Source organism: Rattus rattus, chromosome 4 (assembly GCF_011064425.1).
Source record: "Rattus rattus isolate New Zealand chromosome 4, Rrattus_CSIRO_v1, whole genome shotgun sequence".
NCBI classification, from domain to species: Eukaryota; Metazoa; Chordata; class Mammalia; order Rodentia; family Muridae; genus Rattus; species Rattus rattus.
In genome coordinates, this window is record NC_046157.1 from 112979888 (window position 1) to 112995076 (window position 15189).

General features: G+C 51.4%; 1 protein-coding gene across 1 annotated transcript; it reads left to right on the forward strand.

Moving 5' to 3' along the window:
• The first annotated feature begins 328 nt into the window (after positions 1 to 328).
• Positions 329 to 12897, forward strand: LOC116898139 (tyrosine-protein kinase ZAP-70). The gene is made up of 12 exons (XM_032899515.1): positions 329 to 736; positions 1324 to 1484; positions 8217 to 8355; positions 8447 to 8531; positions 8611 to 8654; positions 8823 to 8874; positions 9198 to 9381; positions 9755 to 9961; positions 10890 to 11082; positions 11177 to 11317; positions 11408 to 11520; positions 12518 to 12897. Exons 1-12 carry the CDS (start codon positions 335 to 337, stop codon positions 12639 to 12641), a joined length of 1845 nt encoding a protein of 614 aa, XP_032755406.1. The 5' UTR covers positions 329 to 334; the 3' UTR covers positions 12642 to 12897.
• The last annotated feature ends 2292 nt before the right edge of the window (positions 12898 to 15189 follow it).

Below are 15189 nucleotides of genomic sequence, written 5' to 3' on the forward strand. Positions count from 1 at the left end.
CCGTAATGGTCACTCCTCTTTATCACACTACTGACCGCCGCCTTCGAAAGGGAAGGGAATGACCAGCATTTCTGGTATACTACCTTCAGCCTGAAATGTGGAAAAAAAAAAAAAAAAAAAAAAAAAAAAAAAAAAAAGCAACATGTGTTTGGGAAATAAAGGGACCTGGGAATCTTCGGGGTGTCTGGATGCTGTGCACAGGTCCCGGAAAAAGTCAGAAGTGGGTTACGGACTTGGATAGGTGACAGGACAGCTCCTCTCTGGAACTGACCCCTGTGCAAAGATGAGACTCCCTGACGGCTTTGCAACGCCTCTGCACCCACAGGGCCCAGCGATGCCCGACCCCGCGGCGCACCTGCCATTCTTCTACGGCAGCATCTCGCGGGCCGAGGCCGAGGAGCACCTGAAGCTGGCAGGCATGGCCGACGGACTGTTCCTCCTGCGCCAGTGCCTGCGCTCGCTGGGCGGCTACGTGCTGTCGCTGGTACACGACGTGCGCTTCCACCATTTCCCCATCGAGCGCCAACTCAATGGCACGTACGCCATCGCGGGCGGGAAGGCGCACTGCGGCCCGGCCGAGCTCTGCCAGTTCTACTCGCAGGACCCCGACGGACTGCCCTGCAATCTGCGTAAGCCGTGCAACCGGCCCCCGGGCCTCGAGCCTCAGCCCGGGGTCTTCGACTGCCTGCGCGATGCTATGGTGCGCGACTACGTGCGCCAGACCTGGAAACTGGAGGTGAGGGTGTGGCCAGAGGGGCGTGGCCGGGCATGGGAGTGGCGTGGCTTCCAGAGAGGATTGCTGGCTCCAAGGGAGCTGATGCTGTGTCTTCACTGGCTTGCAAGATGCTCCAAGGCCTGGGATTTGGAAGCGACAGAATGCTGAGGCCCTAGTTGACCCCATGACCTGGAAGGAGGACGTGTGGGTCCGGACTTGGTGGCAGCTTGTCTTGCGCAGCCTGAGTGATGCTGTGGTGCTTGAAGGTGCCAGAGAGGACCATGAAGGGCAGGCCTGTGGCCTACAGAAGGATGGCAGACAGGGACTATGGGCTGTATGCATGTGCTATGTATGCTTGAGCCAGAAATTGTGTAGGATCTTGAAGCTGATGAGCTTCAAACTGGGCTAGAAGGTGAGGCCTGGCCACGGTGCCTCTCTGGCTGTATTAGGAAGGAGACCTTAGACCTGGTGGAGGTCCCCCCAACAACTTGCAGACACAGGCTAGTGGTGCCTAGGCGGGTGGGTTTCTCTTACAGGGAGCAAGCAAGTGGGTTCTGGTGGCTGGCCACTTGGCCACTCCCATAACGCTCCTCTGTCTTCCTTCTCAGGGCGATGCACTAGAGCAGGCCATCATCAGCCAGGCCCCACAGGTGGAGAAGCTCATTGCTACCACAGCCCACGAGCGAATGCCCTGGTACCACAGCAGCCTGACTCGCGAGGAGGCTGAGCGCAAACTCTATTCCGGCCAGCAGACCGACGGCAAGTTCCTGTATGTGGGGCATGGGGATCCAGTTGATGAGGGGCCAGGGTTGAAATCCTGGGGGCCAGGTGGGCGGACCGGCGTGTGCACGTGGGCTCGGAGAGCAAATGTGTTTGCGTGCACATGCGCAGAGGTACTTTGCTACGGTGACGTCCTCACAATGAACTGGAAGGACTCCAGAACGGGTGCACCTATATTGAGCCTAGCTTTTGCCGCCTGCAGGCTATGGGACTTGGGCTGGGTAGCAGGCAAGGATATGGATTAGACAGGGAGGATGTGGAAGCAATTGGTTCTACAGATGCCAACAGTATCTGCCCGAGACCTGTGTAGAGGATCAAGGAATTGATACATGCAAAGCAGTAGCAGTCCTTGTTCCTTGTGTGACCGTGTCTGTGTGCGTGTGGGTTCACGCAGCTATTCCTGAGTTTGTTATGGTCAGGGACTCTGTGAAACTCTGCTGGGCATTCATTCGAAAGCCCGGCTGGGGGCTACTTTTTTGCTTGGGTGTGACTGTTTGGTGTATAAATGTTATTCAGCTGTCAGTCAGTCACTCAGGCATCCAGTGGGAAAAAACCCCAGTGTTTACACCAAGTAGCCTGAGGGATAGTCCCTAGGGCCACTCTTCTCTTGGGTGCTGCTGGGATGAATCATTTCTCCACCCCCTCCCCAGGGCTGTTCCTTTCCCAGGATCCACTTGGAAGGACTGACCCTTGACCCTTGATTTCCACCACACGTGAGGTCTGTGCTGAAAGCCTGCAGGTCTCCCTAGAGATACAGTTCTCTCTCGGACTTTGCTGTTGGTAGATAGGGAAGAATGTGTATACTGGGCTGGAGAGATGGGTGGGGTGATCCCAGCACCCACAGGGTGGCTTACATTCGCCTGTAACTGCAGCTCCAGCCGGTCCAGCACCTCTGGCCTCCACGGGCACCTGCACTCACACACACATTCCCCACCTCCCATAATGAAAAATAATAATCGAGTGGATCTCGGGGAGAGGGGAGATAGGGTGGGATGGAAATGGGAGGAATGAAGGAGGGAACTGTGGCTGGGACGGATTGAAAACAAAAATTAAATAATGAAATAGTAATAAGAAATATTTAAAAATGTATATGTACACACTTATGTAACAACACACATATTATATATGTATGTATGCATGTATATTATTCTACCTGACAGTTGGACTATAAATTGGAGGGATATTTCTAGTGCTTTTGAGGGAGGTGTTTTTCCATCTTTCTTCACAATGTGGGGATTGAACCCACTGTTGGGATAGAAATCAAGGCTCACATCTGGGCAAACCACACCAGGCCAACATGGTCTCACGTGGAGAAGGTTTATTGGGATGGCGGAGACAAAGGTGAGGGTAAGAGAGGGAGAAGAGAGAGAAAGAAGAGAGGAAGGGAGAGAAAGAGAAGTGAAAGGGGGCAGGAAAGATCTGCCTTTTATTTGAGATGTGATGTAACTGCTCCCAGGTGAAGGTGGGAACTGAACCAAAGGTATGCTGGGAATGTATGGCCATTGCCATGGCAACAGATGCCCAGGTGACCAGGTGACATCACTGCTGGAGGCAAAAACAGTTCCTGATATCAACACCCATGACTTTGCCTACTGTAGGCAAGCACTCTGTCACTGAGATGTATTCCCAGGAAGCCCTGAGATAGCTCTTAATTTCTGATTAATGATAATTTGCTGGGGCTGGGAACATACTCAGTGTTAGAGTGTGTGCTTAGTTCCGTCCCCAGGACCACAGTTTAAGAAAAGAGATGAGGTTCAACTTAGAGCACAGTGTGTGTGTGTGTGTGTGTGTGTGTGTGTGTGTGTGTGTGTTTTAATTTAAAAAGTATTCTTCCTAATTATTTAAATACATGGGTGTCTGTGCTGTGATGCTCACATGTATGCGGGTGATTGGGGAGGTAAGGGGCGTCAGATCTGCCTGACACTAGACTTAGAGGCCATTGTGATACAGGGAACCAAACTTGGGCCCTCTGCAAGAGCAGTATGTGCTCTAACTGCTGAGCCATCTCTCCAACCAGGGAAGACAACCTTTGAATAAAGTAGCTTGAGCATCTCCCCCATCCCGCCTAAGAGGAAACCTTTGCATTTGTATCAGTTAGCTTTTGCAGTGTAACAAACTGTCCTCCAATCTACTAACTCTAACCCCACCATGTTCACAATTTTGTGAGGCCTCTGAGCAATTCTACTTAGGTCAGCTTGGCTGGGATTCAGTAGGTTGGAAGAGTGTACTAGTTAGGGTTAACGTTGATGTCTTGCCACACCATGACCGAAGCCACTTGGGAAGAAAGGGTTTATTTGGTTTATGCTTCCAAATCACCATCAAAGGAAGTCAGGTCAGGAAGTCAAACAGGGCAGGAACTGGGAGGCGGGAGCCATGGAGCGGTGCTGCTTACTGGCTTGCTCCCCCATGGCTTGCTCAGCCTGCTTTCTTATAGAACACAGGACCACCAGCCCAGGCATGGTCCCACGGACAATGGGCCCTCCTCCCTCAATCATTAATTAAGAAAATGCGCTACAGATTTGCCTACAACCCCATCTTATGGGAGGCATTTTGTTAGTTGAGGTCCTCTCCTCTCAGATGACTTTAGCTTGTGTCAAGTTGACATAAAACTTCCCCAGCCCGAGGAGCAGGTGCGCAGAGACTGACTGGCTCTGACTGGTTGCTGTTTAGCAAAAATGTACTGATCAAAAGTGAAGCCTGCAAAGGTTTTACGCAACAAAAAAAAGTTGATTAGGACAGGCGTAGAGCTAGTAGTCAACTGAGATAAGAGAAATCTCTGAAAAATCAGAGCCAACAGGTTAATCAAAGAAGCTCCTAGGATCAGTGCTGTTGGGAGCATGGCAGCGGTGGGCTGGGGGCGTGGCAGGAGCTGCGGGGTGGGGCGTGGCAGGGGTGGTACTGGGGCTGGCAAACAAACACAATTCAACAGTGGTATCGCGAGGGGCAGTGACTCATTCAGAGGATGGTCAAGCGCCTGGACAATTAGCTGAGGCTGGCTTTGGCTGGAGACCCCGGCAGGTTCTCCTGGTGAACCTTTATCACCACTATGAGGATGGCAATGCCTGCTTGCTCCCTGGTCCTATTTGGTTAGAGCTCTTCTGTCCATCCTTTAACGCTAACGAGGTGCCTACCTTTAAAACTAAGATGTGTTTCTTGTAGGCAGCAGAGAGATGGATTTCCGTTTCTTGATCCATGCAGTCAGTCTGTATTTTGATTGGAGAATTGAGGGTATTGATATTTATTATTAGAATGTGTTCATTGTGGCCATCACATCGTTGATTTTTGTTCTTGTTTGTGTTCTCAGTGGCATTTTCTGTTTTAATAATTATGTCTTTGTATGTCTCGCCACAATCTGTCTGCTATGCTCAGTCCTCTCCTTGGCCCCCAAATAAGGCTTTCAGTGTTTTCTTTAAGTTTGGCTATACATTTTGTTTTTCTTTTCTTTTTTTCGGAGCTGGGGACCAAACCCAGGGCCTTGCGCTTCCTAGGCAAGCGCTCTACCACTGAGCTAAATCCCCAACCCCGGCTATACATTTTTTTAAAATTAATTAATCTATTTATTCATTTAATGTGTGAATGCTCTGCTGCATTTACACCCCCATGCCAGAAGAGGGCGCCGGATCCCATTACAGATGGTCGTGAGCCACCATGTAGTTGCTGGGAACTGAACTCAGGACCTCTCGAAAAGCAGCTCTTAACCACCCTTAGCTATACACATTTTAAGGCTGTTTATGTTGTAGAAAGTTTTTTCTCTCTCCTTCAATCGTGGCAGATAGTTTTGCTGGGTATATTTTAAGTTGTGTCTCGGTTTGGGTTTTAGTGCTGTGAACAGACACCATGACCAAGGCTACACTTATAAGGACAACATTTAATTGAGGCTGGCTTACAGGTTCAGGGATTCAGTCCATTATCATCAAGGTGGAAACATGGCAGCATCCAGGCAGGCATGGTGCAGGAGGAGCTGAGAATTCTACCTTTTGTTCCGAAGGCAAACAGAAGACAGGCTTCCAGGCAGCTAGGGTGAGGGAATTAAAGGCCACACCCACAGGGCCTCACCCAGTCCAACGAGGCCACACCCACTCCAACAAGGCCACACCTCCTAACAGTGCCACTCCCTGGGCTGAGCATATTCAAACCATCACAGTTTGGCAGTCAGTCTTTTAGGACTGTGGCATGCATGTTCCAGGCTCTTCTGGCCCTCAAAGTTTTTACTGGGAAACCTGATATATGCTGATGTTTATATACGACTTGTATTTTTCCTTTGGCCCCTCTAACTACACTTTCTTTGTTATATATACTTAATGTTTTAATGATATGCCCCGAGGACTTGCTTTTCTGGTCTTGTCTCTTTGGTGTTCTGTAAGCTGCTGTATCTGTGTGGGTGTGTCTTTCCTTGGTTTGGGGAAGCTTTCTTCTATGATCTTGTTGAAGAATTTATCTATGCCGATAACTTGAGATCCCCCCCCCCTATTCTAGGGCTTGGTTTTTTTTCATGGTGTCCCAAAATTACTGTTTTTAAAGGTTTGTGTGTGTGTGTGTGTGTGTGTGTGTGTGTGTGTGTGTGTTCCTAGCATATGTGGTCTAGACCCTCTATCTTTGAGATCTGATTTTCTCTCTCTCCTGCTCGATTCCTTCTAGTGTATGGCTTTCTTTTGAGTTTTCTAGTTGGGCTTTTCAGTTCTGTCTTCAGGTCGAGTCCTCTTCAGTGTGTCTATCTCCTGACTGAATCCTGTTCACGCCCTGGATTGCCTCTTTTCCTCAGCCCCCATGCTGTGTTTTCCTGAGCATCGCTCCAGCAGTTTTTCTCCACAAGCTTTCTCCTCCATGTCACTGACCCGTTTCATCTCATCTTCTTTAAGCTCCTTGAATTCTTCAAGAAGGTTTGTGATTGGCTAACTTCTGTGTCCCGGAGTTCATCTAGGGCAGTCTCAACCTTCCTAATGCTGCAACCTTTGAATGCAGCGCCTCGTGTTGTGGTGACCCCCAACCATAAATCTATTTCTGTTGCTCCTTCATAACTGTAATTTGGCTATATTATGTTTGTGATGCAAACATCCGTGTTTTCCAATGATCTTAGGTGACCCCCATGAAAGGGTCTTTCTATCCCCACAGGGGGTCGCAGCCCACAGTTGAGAACTGTTGATGTAGGCAATCCTCGTTGGCAAGCATTTCTACAGCATTGGTAGGTTTTGGAGAAAAACATAGTGGCTTGATCTTTCATATTGGTATTCTTGTGGTGAAATCTGGGCGTGTGAACTTCCTTTGTTCTGAATTTGTTATGGACAGAGCAGGTTGGGGAAGAAGAGAAGGTGTGTGGGAAGGTTGGGTCTAGAGGTTGGAAAAAGCTTGGATGGAATGAAGGCAGGGGGACAGAGGAGACCGGGCTTCCTGTTCTAAGCCTGGAGTGTGGGGGTAAATCTATTGGATGGAAAGGATATGACTTGGGAAAGTCCTGTGGTTTGGGGCCAGGTAAGGATAATCCTGGACCAAGCGTAGAATCCTCTACCGTGAAGGCTAGACTAGGCTGTGTGCTGGTTGTAGGACCCGGGCTAAATCTAGTGGATTACAAAAAAGGGTATAGATGGGGAAGTTAGGGGCACTCACTAGGCTAGACCCTGGAGGAAGGGAGAGGAAGTCTGGGTAGCTAGAGGGTAGAGAAGGTTGCTCAGAAAGGACCTGTGGATCATTGCGGGTAGAACAGGTCCTTGGGGAAGCCTTGCTTACAGTGCAGGTGCAGGTGGTCAGAATAGGCTGGGGCGCTGGTTGTGGGACCCAGGTTGTGGACAAATTAGGCCCAGGCTAAAGCCTCTAGGAAGACATGAAAAGTCTGAGTATGGAGTGGAGTGGTGGAAACAGTGCCCAAATGAAGGACCTTACATGACTCTTATATTGTACAGTGACATGCCTCTTCCAATAAGACCACACCCCTCCAACAAGGCCACACCCACTTCAACAAGGCCACACCCCCTAATCCTTCCCAAGCAGTTCCACTATCTGGGGACCAAGCTTAGATGATCTTTTGGGGCCGGGGGGGGTTCTCTTCTTATTCAAACCATCACAGTGGCTGAGTGTCAGTCACTGGTGGTCAAGTAGTCCTCACATGATACTATTGTGTTGTTTGAGGTGTTGAATGATTTTGCCATGGGTTTCATGTGGGGCTGCCACTGTGTGATTCTTAGTTCAGTATGTGTTTGGGGGGTGTGTGTGTGGTGTGTGTGTATGTGCACAAGCATGTGAGTGTGCATGGTGATGGTGGCCACTGTGTGTATGTATGTGTGCACACACAGGGATTATAGGCCCCTGTGTCCTTCATGGTTGAATTACCCCTCACGATTGGGTCCCCCTGAGGATAACTGCCTCTCAGTGGGTAGCAAGTGTAGAGGAACAGGTAGCTCCTGGGGATGGGTGACCTACTTCCACTGTTCCATATCCACTGTGGGCCATCAGTATTCCCCTGGGAAGGGACTCCATTGGTAATGCCTTTGGATTACCGCATGTTTCCTGTCCTCTTAGCTTCCTCCCCCTCTCTCCCCCATGGTCACCGTGAGATGCAGAAGTTTGCTGACACCCAGCAGTGGTGGCTTTTCCCACGCTCTGCTGTTGCTTCGGGAGGTTCTGGGTGTGCAGCCCATAGCATGTGTTAGTAACCGAGGCACAGGAAGTCCCCCCCCCCAACCCTCCGTGTTGCTGTAGCAGTGACGCCCTTCCCTCCACCCTTCAGGCTGAGGCCCCGGAAGGAGCAGGGAACATATGCGCTGTCCCTGGTCTACGGGAAAACTGTGTACCACTATCTCATCAGCCAGGACAAGGCTGGCAAGTACTGTATCCCCGAAGGCACCAAGTTTGATACGCTCTGGCAGGTAGGCCGCCCCTGTTCTCAGGAGAACCCTGTGCTGCTGTGCTCAGCTTGAGGCGCGGGGGGTGGCGCCCACCTGACCCCCCTTTCCACAGCTGGTGGAGTACCTGAAGCTGAAGGCAGATGGACTCATTTACCGCCTGAAGGAGGTCTGTCCCAACAGCAGCGCCAGCGCCGAAGGTGAGGGGGGAGAGACGGGAGGCAGACAGGGGTAGGAGGCCTGTCTCCCACACTCACTGTTCCTTCTGCTCCCCAACAGCTGCTGCGCCCACCCTCCCAGCCCACCCATCCACATTCACTCAGGTGAGCCAGTGGCACCTCAGCGTTGAGACGGGACACTGGGAGGATGAGTAGAGGGAGGTTGGGGTGGAAGAGAGATTGCAGGGGACTGTCCCTAGGATGTCCTCGGCAGGCATGGGTCTCATGAGAGGGCTGGGTCTCGCTGACTGCTGCTGACCCTGTGACCTTTAGCCTCAGAGACGAATTGATACCCTGAACTCAGACGGCTACACCCCTGAACCAGGTGAGCTGGAGAGGTGGGGCTATGGGTGCGCTTATGCCCAGATGAAAGCAGGGTCCCTGGCTGGCCCTGTGGGACTTAACAAAGGTGACAAAGCCAGAGCCATTGCCAGGGGTCTGCCCCGCACACAGCAATGCTCATAGTCATCGCGTCCACCCACGTGCCTGTGTCTCCTGGTGCATACCGACACATGAGGGCGGGTAAAAATCACGGCCCATGGCCATGAGTCTGGTGTGTCTGAGCTTCTTGTGCTCTCTACGTGCCCCACCCCCTCTCCTGTTCCCTCCCTTTCTAACCTGGGAGTGCACGACCGTATGTATATCCAGCACGCTTAGACAAGCCACGACCGATGCCCATGGACACGAGCGTGTACGAGAGCCCCTACAGCGACCCCGAGGAACTCAAGGACAAGAAGCTCTTCCTGAAGCGAGAGAACCTCCTCGTGGCCGACATCGAACTTGGCTGTGGCAACTTTGGCTCAGTGCGCCAGGGAGTCTACCGCATGCGCAAGTATGATGGATCCTTCCGCCTCGGTGTGGGCGTCAGAGCAGAGGAGCTGTAGAAGCCGGGGTGTCTGTCTCATGACAACTCGCCTGAGAAGCAGACTCTAGAGTGGGATGGGACGTGCTCATGCTGGATGGTTACCTGGAGAGCCTGGGAACCCCTGAGAGGGAGACACTGGCCTATGCTACCGAGGGCTTGGTTAACCGGAAGTTATAGCAGAGGGGACACCGCTATTCCCTGGGAAGGTGTCTTAGGCTGAGGTAGTCCAGAGAGCACAACGTAGAACTTAGGGGGCGGGGAGGAGGACAAGAGAGCCAGGCCGGGACTGTGCTTGCCCAGTTCCCACCTATGCTGTGTCTGTGTCCATGCGCCTGGGCAGGAAGCAGATCGATGTGGCCATCAAGGTGCTAAAGCAGAGCACAGAGAAAGCTGACAAGGATGAGATGATGCGGGAGGCCCAGATCATGCATCAGCTCGACAACCCCTACATTGTGCGGCTCATCGGCGTGTGCCAGGCAGAGGCGCTCATGCTGGTCATGGAGATGGCGGGAGGCGGGCCACTGCACAAGTTCCTGATTGGAAAAAAGTGAGCCTGGGGATGGCGGGGGTTGGGGGGGTGGGGAGTGGAGGGTAGGGAGGGAGGCGGGGTGACAGGGATGGGGGGGCACACACAGACAGACATACATAGGCAGACAGAAACAGACAGACAGATATAGACAGAGAGTGAGAGACAGAAAGAAACAGAGACAGATACATAGACAGAAACAGAGACAGACAGATACATACACAGAGACACACAGATAGAGATAGACACACAGACACAGACAGATAGAAACAGAGAGATAGATACATACACAGAGAGCAGACACATACACAGAGACACAGAGAGACAGATATATACAGAGACACATACAGAGACAGACAGACAGACAGAGAAACACAGAGACAGACAGACATAGAGACACACACAGAGACAGATAGAGAGACACAGAGACACACAGAGACAGACACACACACACATACAGAGACACACATACAGACCAAAGACAGACAGACACATAGACAGATATACACAGAGAGACAGACACACAGAGACAGACACACAGAGACAGACACACAGAGACAGACACACACAGAGACAGACAGATAACACAAAGAGAGACAGACACATAGACCCACACAGAGACAGACTGACACACACTGAAACACAGACACAGGCAGACAGAGAGAGACAGAGAGACACAGTACACACCAGTTCTTTACTTCTTTATGGACATGCCTGCCCTATGTGTACTCTGATGCCCTCACTCATACTGCAAAGAAGATCTACTGACTCTGTTTCCCCACGGGCACCGTGGTGTGATGGCAGGATCCGTGCCTAGGGCTCCTGTAAACATTGAACACTTAATAAAGCTCTTAGCATCTGGCACTGCCAACGAGGACGTTCTACATGCCAGCCGCCTCACCCATGCCTTGTGGAAACCAGGCTAACTCTGCCATCCCCTTCACCCCAGGGAGGAGATCCCGGTGAGCAACGTGGCTGAACTGCTGCACCAGGTGGCCATGGGCATGAAGTATTTGGAGGAGAAGAACTTTGTGCACCGTGACCTGGCAGCCCGGAATGTTCTACTGGTCAATCGGCACTACGCCAAGATCAGTGACTTTGGCCTGTCCAAGGCACTGGGGGCTGATGACAGCTATTACACAGTGAGCGCCACCCCAGCGGTGCCCAGGTGGAGGTGGCTGGGCTCCTGGGCGAGGGGTCCCGGGCTCCTATCCTAGCAGCTTCTCCCCTTCTCAGGCCCGTTCTGCAGGGAAGTGGCCTCTGAAGTGGTACGCACCAGAGTGCATCAACTTCCGGAAGTTCTCCAGCCGCAGTGATGTCTGGAGCTATGGGGTCACCATGTGGGAGGCCTTCTCCTATGGCCAGAAGCCCTACAAGGTAGGCTGGGCAGTTTGGCAGTGGTGGGCTGGGGAGGTAGGTAAGGGACCCCTGGCTCCTCACCCATGCCTTTGTCCCTGTCCTGAGCAGAAGATGAAGGGCCCCGAGGTCCTGGATTTCATCAAGCAGGGTAAGAGGATGGAATGTCCGCCAGAGTGTCCGCCCGAAATGTACGCGCTTATGAGTGACTGCTGGATATACAAGTGAGTTCCAGGTGGGAGGGGGTGTAGCCATACAGCCCTGGGCCTGGAGAAGAAGTCCTCATGCCCAGTCAGCCCTACCTTTAACCTTTCAGAGTCACCCCATGTCCCAGCCTTTCCCAGCTCTACCTTTAAAGTTTTTTTTAATTTATTCATTTGATACACACACACACACACACACACACACACACACACTGTAGCTGTCTTCAGATACACCAGAAGAGGGCATCAGATCTCTTTATAGATGGTTGTGAGCCACCATGTGGTTGTTGGGAATTGAACTCAGGACCTCTGGAAGAGTAATTGGGTGCTCTTAACCGCTGAGCCATCTCTCCAGCCCCCCAACTCTACTTTTAATCTGTTCCCATCTATGCTTGGCTCCCCGACGCACTGGCCCTGCACTGCAGCCTATGGCCATCACTAGCACACAGGGAATACTAGACCACCACAGTCACATTGTCACCTAGTGTGTTGTTAGTGCTTAACTGTCTACCCCTACTAGCCAACACTCAGCATCCAATGACACGGGGAAGCCACTTGTGCTGGAGCCAAATCCTTAATACACTTAACTCCCAGTCACGAGACCCCACTCCTACCAGATGACAAGTGAGACACCCAAACAAGCCACCTTCTAGCCATTGTGAAATATGACGTTCTGACATTTGACACAGTCCAACAGACAGGGATGGGTCCATGCCTCATGTAGCCAACATGTCTGTATTTGGCATCCTTGCTCCCTGTGGGTAGTGCTGTCCAGTCTGAGCTTCAGTGCCCTTCTGTACCTCCTGGACAGCTCTCAACACTATATGGTTATCTGTGAGCTGTAAGGCAGCAGCTCTGCTCGTTAAGGCTGGGTACCCCGGAATTCCATCGATCTCACACCGAGGAGACCTCATCCAACAGCCCCCCTCCTCTGAGCCCCAAAAGTCTGCCCCAACTCCCCATCCCTCGGTACTTTTGTGCCCTCCGTCTGACACTGGGTTCTGGGTCTTCCCTACAGGTGGGAGGATCGTCCCGACTTCGTGGCTGTGGAACAACGGATGAGGACCTATTACTACAGCATGGCTAGCCGGGCAGAGGGACCCCCACAGTGTGAACAGGTGGCCGAGGCTGCATGTGGCTGAGCCCCAAGCCTCCCTACCCTCAGCCTTGCTTAGTTAGCCTTACTCTCTCTGCACAGGATGGGCTGTATTCAGGAGCCCAATCGACCGTCCCATGTGATTCTCCCCGCCTCATGGCTGGGGCTGATGGGGCACTGGTAAACATCACCAGTGGGCCGAGAGTGTATGTGCTCCCAAATCTACTTCCGCTATTTCTGTGGGAGCTCAGAGTCCTCCAGGGGTCACTGTCATTCATCGGAATAAACTCCACTCCTCTTTACTTTCTCATCTTCTCTGGGCCAGGGCCAGGAGCTTGGGAAGGGCTGGGCAATCGAAAGGAACGGTGGGAAAATCCAAACAATTTCCTGCGTAGGCCCCGCCCTCTAGGTACCCCGTGAAAGACAGGACTGGCATCCTTACCTCCCTGTGGAAGGGTTTATCTTCAGGTGAACGAGGTGGTGTGAGGGCTGAGGGCTGTGTGTGTCAGGGGCCCTCAGCATCCCTGAGTAGATTATACACCACGGGTGTGTCTGTACAGGCTACACACCAGGATTACCTGGAGAGGATTTTACAGACTACCTGCCCTCCTCCCCAGCCAGCTGAAACAGGTTTTTAGGCCTCTGTAGGGGGTCCTCACACCCAGTCCTGACTCTGTTGCTACCAATCTCCCCTCTCCCCGCTCCCCCTCCCCTCTGCAGTCACAGCTAGGGTCCAGTTTATCACTCCATATCCCGAGTACCAGTTCAAGTTCAGCCCCACGCAGAACTCCCCAAATCTTACTGCCTCAGTTTCCCTACCCAAGAAATGGAGGGCATAACCCAACAGGTGAGGCGGGATGGAGCCAGGATTCTAATGGTTCGACCCGTGCCACCTGCGCCCTCAGCGGGATTGGCTCTTCCCTCAGCAGCAAACCAATGCTTCCTTTCCTTGGGTCAGAGTGATTGGGTGGGGGGGCTGCGGGGGTGTGTCATACTTAGAGCCAATGAGAGGTGAGATCTGCTGGGGATTCTGGGAAAGTAAAGTTTATTATTTGTGGTGGGAAGCCAGACGCTCTGGAAAGGCTGTGGAAGTTTTATGGGGGTCACGGGAGAATTGCTGAGTGGGGTTGAGGGCAGCGAGGAGTCCCGGAGCCTTGACGACACATACATAGGGTCAAACCAGGAGAATGCCGAGATAATGGGGTTAGTTCTGGTACAGAGCTTATTTTGATCTATTCGTTTTCATTCTGTGCGTGCGTGGGTGCCTGCCTGCCTGCCTGCCTGCCTGTCTGTCTGTGTGTGTCTCGGAGGTGAATTGTACAAGCTTTCAGGTGTCTGAGAAGACCAAAGGAGCTGGAATTTCCGGTGGTTTTGATGCCTGACACTGGTGCTAGGAATCGAACTCGGTTCCTCTAGAAAGGCAGGAAGCACCCTAAAGCACTGAGCACTTCCCTACTCCGCCCCATTTTTGTCTTTAAGATTCACTTATAGGGCTGAGGTAAGAAGGTCACAAGTTGCGTGTGAGCGTGGGTTCCATAATGAGACCCCTATGTCAACAGCACACACTCCAAACACATAAAAAAAACAAAAACAAATAAGCCCAACAACTCCCCAAAACAAGCTAAAACCCCTTAGCAATGCCTTTAGAATTGTAAGATAAATGTTTTTCATTAGAAGATGACTGTATTACTGCATATGTAAGCTGTATTACTAATTCATAAACAAAATTAAAACTCAAACACTTTTTTTAATTTCTAATAAGTTAATCAAGAAAAAAAATGTTCTCGGGCTGGAGAGATGACTCAGCGGTTAAGAGCACTGACTGCTCTTTCAGAGATCGTGAGTTCAAATCCCAGCAACCACATGGTGGCTCACAACCATCTGTAACAAGATCTGATGTCCTCTTCTGGTGTGTCTGAAGACAGTGACAGTGTACTCATCATATATAAAATGAAAATAAAATCTTTAAAAAAAAATGTTCTCAGTGGTAGGATTTTTAGTGGCTTTGGGAAATTGGTTCCTTTTGCAAATATTTCAGTTGCGTTAAAATTCTCTTGCTATTGGAAAATGATACATATTATTGCACAAACGTTTAAGAAACTAAATACATTTTATTTTTATTTATCTTTATGGTCAGCATTACTGTTTGGTATTAAGACGTCGTCCGCGTGGGTGTCTAGTACACGCGGGACGGTGGCAGTGACAGAATCTTCTGAAGAGGTTGCAGTTCTAAGAGACCACCACGAGGTGGCGCCACCGTCAAAGCAAAGGCGGGCTCAGTTCCTGGCCAGGGCGCTCACCTGTCATTCTGGCAGCTTCTCAGTGAGGGAACAGAATCCAGACCCCAACCTGATCTTCAGGCCCCTCAGTCCCGCCGCCTGCAAACTGTGCACTCCAGGCCCGTTTGCAGGATGCTTCTTGCCAGCCTCTGGGATCCGGGTTCCTCACCCTCTCGCAGAACACATCCTGTCTCTTGTGCCTTTGTATTTAGTATGGCCTCTGCTTGGCATGCTGTAGGGAAATTCATACTATGCTTATAGATTTAGCCCCAGCTGCCCCGGGGGCGAGTCGTTTAACCCTCCTGTTTCTCAGTT

Bases quoted from the DNA above. Each gene is read 5' to 3' on its own strand.
- LOC116898139 (XM_032899515.1), top strand. From the start codon at position 335: ATGCCCGACCCCGCGGCGCACCTGCCATTCTTCTACGGCAGCATCTCG. The intron at 8,532-8,610 runs GTGAGGGGGGAG...GCTCCCCAACAG, and splicing joins CAGCAGCGCCAGCGCCGAAG to CTGCTGCGCCCACCCTCCCA. The intron at 8,875-9,197 runs GTGAGCTGGAGA...ATGTATATCCAG, and splicing joins CGGCTACACCCCTGAACCAG to CACGCTTAGACAAGCCACGA.